Below are 5,607 nucleotides of genomic sequence, written 5' to 3'. Positions count from 1 at the left end.
GAGCAGACAGTGTCCCTACAAACCCAGGAGCCAGGCAGAAAGAGAAATCACACACACGACAGGCCCTGGAGCAGTGTGGTTATCCTGACTGGAATTCTAGGACTAAATTGGCCCACAATATTTTTTTGAAAGTACACACAGAAGTATACTGATGGTAATCTTCTAAGTATACTTTTAGTTTAATCTTGAAATATACTACAAACAAACCAGTCTGTGTGAAAATGTACTTTCAGTGTACTACTAAAGTTTATCTTGGCCAAAAGTTCAAACATTTGTTTAGACTAAATATATTTAAACTTTTAGAATACTTTTAGTACAAGAAAAGTGTAGTGTAAGATAAACTTGGTTAAGTTTATCTCGGATAAGTACATAAAAAGTAAACTAGAAGTATGCTCTTTTATTTTTAGTTTAGAATTAGTGTATTGTATTTGGTTTTATTTAGTATATTTGGCTTTACTTGGATATTCTGGCAGGAATATTATGATAATCCTGCCAGATGGGCCTCAGGCTGCATAGGAAGTGCTACAGCTAGCTGCTGCAAAGTAAATATTATTATTGTGTTAAATTAAGATGAATGGAGTTAAATTCGACGTGTTTTTGAGTGTACTGGTCCAACTCTAATACTTTAACACTGCTGACTTTTCTGTGTGCTGTTTGCAGTTAATTGCATTAATCTGTGTAACTTTTTATTTGATCTATTATAGCCTCTGTCACCTTTGACCCAGAGTGTTCAAACTGCATCAGGCTTCAGCTTTTAGTGAAGATTTGTGTTTGTCTTGTGCACTCTGTACATCGTTGCTTTTAGTTTTGTGTAGCGTGTAGATTTGGCCAGAGTCACATGAAGACATGCAAACATTTTCCCTCAGCTGTTCACATCTTGAGCACCGCTGCTAAAAAGCTCTTGGTATCTTTTTTTTCCCCCTGGGGGCTCAGGCACACAGTTTATAATGCTGATGACAAACATCCCTGAAATCCTCTCACAGCTGCTCGTGTCCTCCCACGTTTCTGCTCTTCTTTTTTTAGTCCCTCGTTACTTTTTACTCAAATTCCTCAAATATCCATAAAGTTTCCCCTCCTTCTCCTGGGCCCAACCTCTCTAAACACGCTCGAGCTCACGAGGAAAACAGCACACACGTATGGAAAGCCAGCAGTGACAAATCTACGTGAACATTACGCGTCCAATTGATGCGTAAATGACACGTCAACAATGCGTAAACAATGCATTGTTGACGCGTCGAAATTTAACACGTAACTGCGTGTAATATACGTGTGAAATACGCGCCAACAACGCATACTTTACACATTGCTTGCACCTTATTTGAGGTGCAAATTTGTATGTTTATGTCCCTTTGGGTAACTTAACTTCCTTACGGTTTAGGTGGCATCTGTTCTCATTGGCTGTCAGGTCCAGGGCTAAACCACTTCAACAAAAAAGATAAAGAGACGGAGATGCTACATTTCTGCTTATATTTTAATTTTAAAAAGCCAGATGTTTCTTTTACTTTTTAATAAAGTTATTAATAAACCTAAGAACTGTTTAATAAACCTGGTTCTGTTTCCTATTTCTGCCAAAATTATTGTTATTTACGTGTCAAATCAACGCGTAATGTCCACGTGTATTTGTCACTGCTAGCTTTCCGTACACACGGGCCAGAGCCACGTCGTCCCCGCTCCACACAGCAGTCATGTGACTAAACACTCGCATCCCATCACCTCTCACCAACCCCCGATCCTGTCTTTTCCTTCACTTTTTATCTCACTCGGCAGGAATTTGCGTCCTCGGGCAGAGCTGGGGAGGAGACGTTTGGCAGGAGATGTTGGACAAAACAAAAGGAAAAAGAAAACTAGAAGGAGGAAAGTATTTTCTGTGAATCCAGTCGTTCTCGTCACCTCTCGACGCCTCGTGGAGGTTCGCACCGATGAGAGACGACAAACCACAGAGGGGATGGGAACCAGGAAAAGTACGACTACAAAAGCCATTTTTCACCCCTTCCTCTCCTTTTTTTTAAACATTTATTTAAGACCATTTAATTCTTCCTGTTAAAACTACTGTGTGAGTGTCGTCACCTTCAGTAAACGGCTCCCAGTTGTAGAGGCGACCCATGAACTCCTGCGTGTTAAAGGCTGCGCACTGCTCCACTCTGGAGTCCAACGCACCTCCTCCACACACCTGCAGGGGAAAAAAACAAACACAATTAAAAAAGAGACACAAACATTAACGTTTAAATCTCTGAGCCGATGGAAACTGAATCCAAGGCCTTTTCTCCACTGAGTCTCTGAAGAGGTCAGGGTGGAGCGCTGTAGACGAGAGAAAAATAAGCTAACAATGAAGCGGGAGAAATGACTTCTGAGATTGAAGGTTGGCACAAACACGCCTCGACTCTTCACATAAACACAGACACACACACACACACATACACACACACACACACACACAGACACACACACGCTGCTGCTCCGGGCAGCGTATAGGAACCATATGGAAGCGATCAGATGGTTTTTGGAAGCGGCTCCTCACATAAATTTGCCGTGACTCGCCGTGAATGCCAGCGACTGTGTGAGCGTGTGCACGTGTGTGCGCGCACGTGAGTGTGTTGGAGTGGATTTCCTCATGGAGCCCTTCAGCATACCTGAATATAAACACCAGAAGAAACTTTAGACTCTCGCCCTCTAATTCTCATTGTGTTTCAGAGTGAAGTTATAACAAGTGAAAGACTGAGAGTCTGACTGAAATCCATCCAGTGGTTCAGGAGATATTTTACTAACAGACAGAAAAGATTAATGTCAAACTTTAAACGAAGGTCCTGCATGAGCTTTCAGAGCTCAAAATTTGTGTTGGGGATGAGTCTCAGCCACTACCACACAAAATGACAGCTCCGTATTTCTATAACTGGCTGAGTGATCACCAGTTGTATGTTTGTTAAAATCTATTAGCAGTGGCGGCCATCTTGATTCAGGTTAACTTCAGTCAGTAATTTGTGGTAAATCTGCATCAAGTGATTCATGAGATATTTTACTGAAACTGATACTTTCTGGTTTATAAGCTGTTACATCATCAATCAATCAATCAATCAATCATGCATCCATCCATCCATCCATCTATCCATCCATCCATCCATCCATCCATCTATCCATCCATCCATCCATCCATCCATCCATCCATCCATCCATCAGAGCATCCATCCATCCATCCATCTATCCATCCATCCATCCATCCATCCATCTATCCATCCATCCATCCCTCCAACCATCCATCCATCCAACCATCCATCCATCCATCCCTCCAACCATCCATCCATCCATCCATCCATACCTCCAACCATCCATCCATCCATCCATCCATCAATCCATCCATCAATCCATCCATCCATCATCCATCCATCCATCCATCCATCAATCCATCCATCCATCCATCCATCCATCATCTATCCATCCATCCATCCATCCATCCATCATCCCTCCAACCATCCATCTATCCATCCATCCATCCATCCATCATCCATCCCTCCAACATCCATCCATCCATCCATCCATCCAACCATCTATCTATCTATCCATCCATCCATCCCTCCAACCATCCATGCATCCATCCATCCATCTATCCATCCATCCATCATCCATCCCTCCAACCATCTATCTATCTATCATCCATCCCTCCAACCATCCATCCATCCCTCTATCCATCCATCTATCATCCATCCCTCCAACTATCCATCCATCCATCCATCATCCATCCATCTATCATCCATCCATCCATCCATCCCTCCAACCATCCATCATCCATCCATCATCCATTCCGCCAACCATCCATCATCATCATCCATCCATCCATCCATCTTTCATCCTTCCCTCCAACCATCCATCCATCCATCCATCCATCATCCATCCATCTATCATTCATCCATCTGTCCATCATCATCCATCCATCCATCTATCATCCATCCATCCATCCCTCCAACCATCCATCCATCCATCATCCATCCATCTATCATCCATCCATCATCATCCATCCATCCATCCATCTATCATCCATCCATCCATCTTTCATCCATCATCCATCCATCCATCTATCATCCATCCATCCATCCATCCATCTATCATCCATACATCCATCCATCCATCCATCATCATCCATCCATCCATCCACCTTTAATCCATCCATCCATCCACATTTCATCCATCCATCCATTCATCCAACCCTCAATCCATCCACCTATCATCCACCCATCCATCCATCCATCCATCCATCCATCCATTCATCTATCCTTCCATCCATTCGTCCACCCACCCACCCATCCATCCATCCATCCATCCATCCATCCATCCATCCATCCACCAATCATCCATCCACCCATCCCTCCATCCATCCATCCATCCATCCATCCATCCTTTCCAGGTCACAGCGGACACTGGTGTTCATGTCTAGCAGTCACTGTAGACATGGGCACCAGTCACAAGTCATTAATCAGATTATTGTATTTGAAACAATGTCCCCATAGAGGAAACAAAAGGCCAAGAGGTTTAAAATGGATCAAACTATAAATCTATGTGAGTATTTAGAGCACAGCTTCAGGATTTTCTAAGATATTCTAAACTACATGAACTGGGTCAATTTGATTAACCAACTGTTTGACAATAAGTCTGTATTTTCCTTGTTACGAAGCTGATAAAACAGCTTTGATCCTGCATTCATTATTCCAGCAATAAAGACAAGTGCCTCAGATGTATCAAACCAGACCCAAACCATGATACTGCCTCTGTGTTTTGCAAAGGACCTCAGAAATCATATTTTGGATCCAGTGCTAACAGAGTGGTTCTGTATCATGTGGTAATGGTACGTCAAACATAATCAGTAGCGGTGCAACAATACATGTACCCGTATCGAACCGTATCAAACAGTGCTTTAGGTACAATACACACTTGTATGGAACAATACAGATTTTTAAAATTTATTTTATCTGCTAGTCTTCTGAAGATGCTCTGTGTTGAAGGATCAGTGGATCTGTGTTCGACTACTCCACCTAGGCTGCATTTTTAGTGCAGATTCACTGAGAAACTTGCTGTTTCAGCAACATTTAATTTAAAAACTGAACTTTTGAGGTTAAACAAACATTTATAATTAATTTAAATAACAATAATAACAAGTTTAAAAGGGTATGGACATTTCTCTTTTTTGTATCGAAAAAAATATCAAACCGTAAGACTAAAGTATCGAACCGAACCGAATTGTGGATTTTCTGTATCGTTGCAGCCCTAGTAATCAGATCGTCAGTTTACGATGCTAAACCAATGTCCACAGTAAAATCTTCAAACATAAGACTTTAGGACCAGATTAACTAACTAATTTATATTAAATGCTATTTTAGTCAATGGGTTCATTAAATGGTGTTTTTACGGATGACAAAAGTTTTTTTGCACTGCAGCTCATTCCAAGCTACTTTTCCAGCACTGGTAACATTTATTTATGGGCCCAATCAAATAAAGTCATTCTATACAGTGGTTTGCAAAAGTCTTCGTACCCCTTGAACTTTTCCATATTTTGTCACATTACAACCACAAACATAAATATATTTCACTGGAATTTAATGTGAAAGACCAACACAAAGT

General features: G+C 41.5%; 1 protein-coding gene across 1 annotated transcript in view; it reads right to left on the bottom strand.

Annotated features, from left to right (window-relative positions):
* Positions 1–5,607, bottom strand: part of adamtsl4 (ADAMTS-like 4) — a gene marked incomplete in the record, with an annotated part of 97,969 nt that overhangs the window by 29,894 nt on the left and 62,468 nt on the right. The window contains 1 exon segment of the mRNA XM_014004705.1: positions 2,068–2,170. Within this exon segment, the coding sequence (XP_013860159.1) occupies positions 2,068–2,170 (103 nt within the window).

Source organism: Austrofundulus limnaeus, unplaced genomic scaffold (assembly GCF_001266775.1).
Source record: "Austrofundulus limnaeus strain Quisiro unplaced genomic scaffold, Austrofundulus_limnaeus-1.0 Scaffold26, whole genome shotgun sequence".
In the NCBI taxonomy this organism is placed as follows: Eukaryota; Metazoa; Chordata; class Actinopteri; order Cyprinodontiformes; family Rivulidae; genus Austrofundulus; species Austrofundulus limnaeus.
This window is presented reverse-complemented; position numbering and strand designations above follow the sequence as displayed.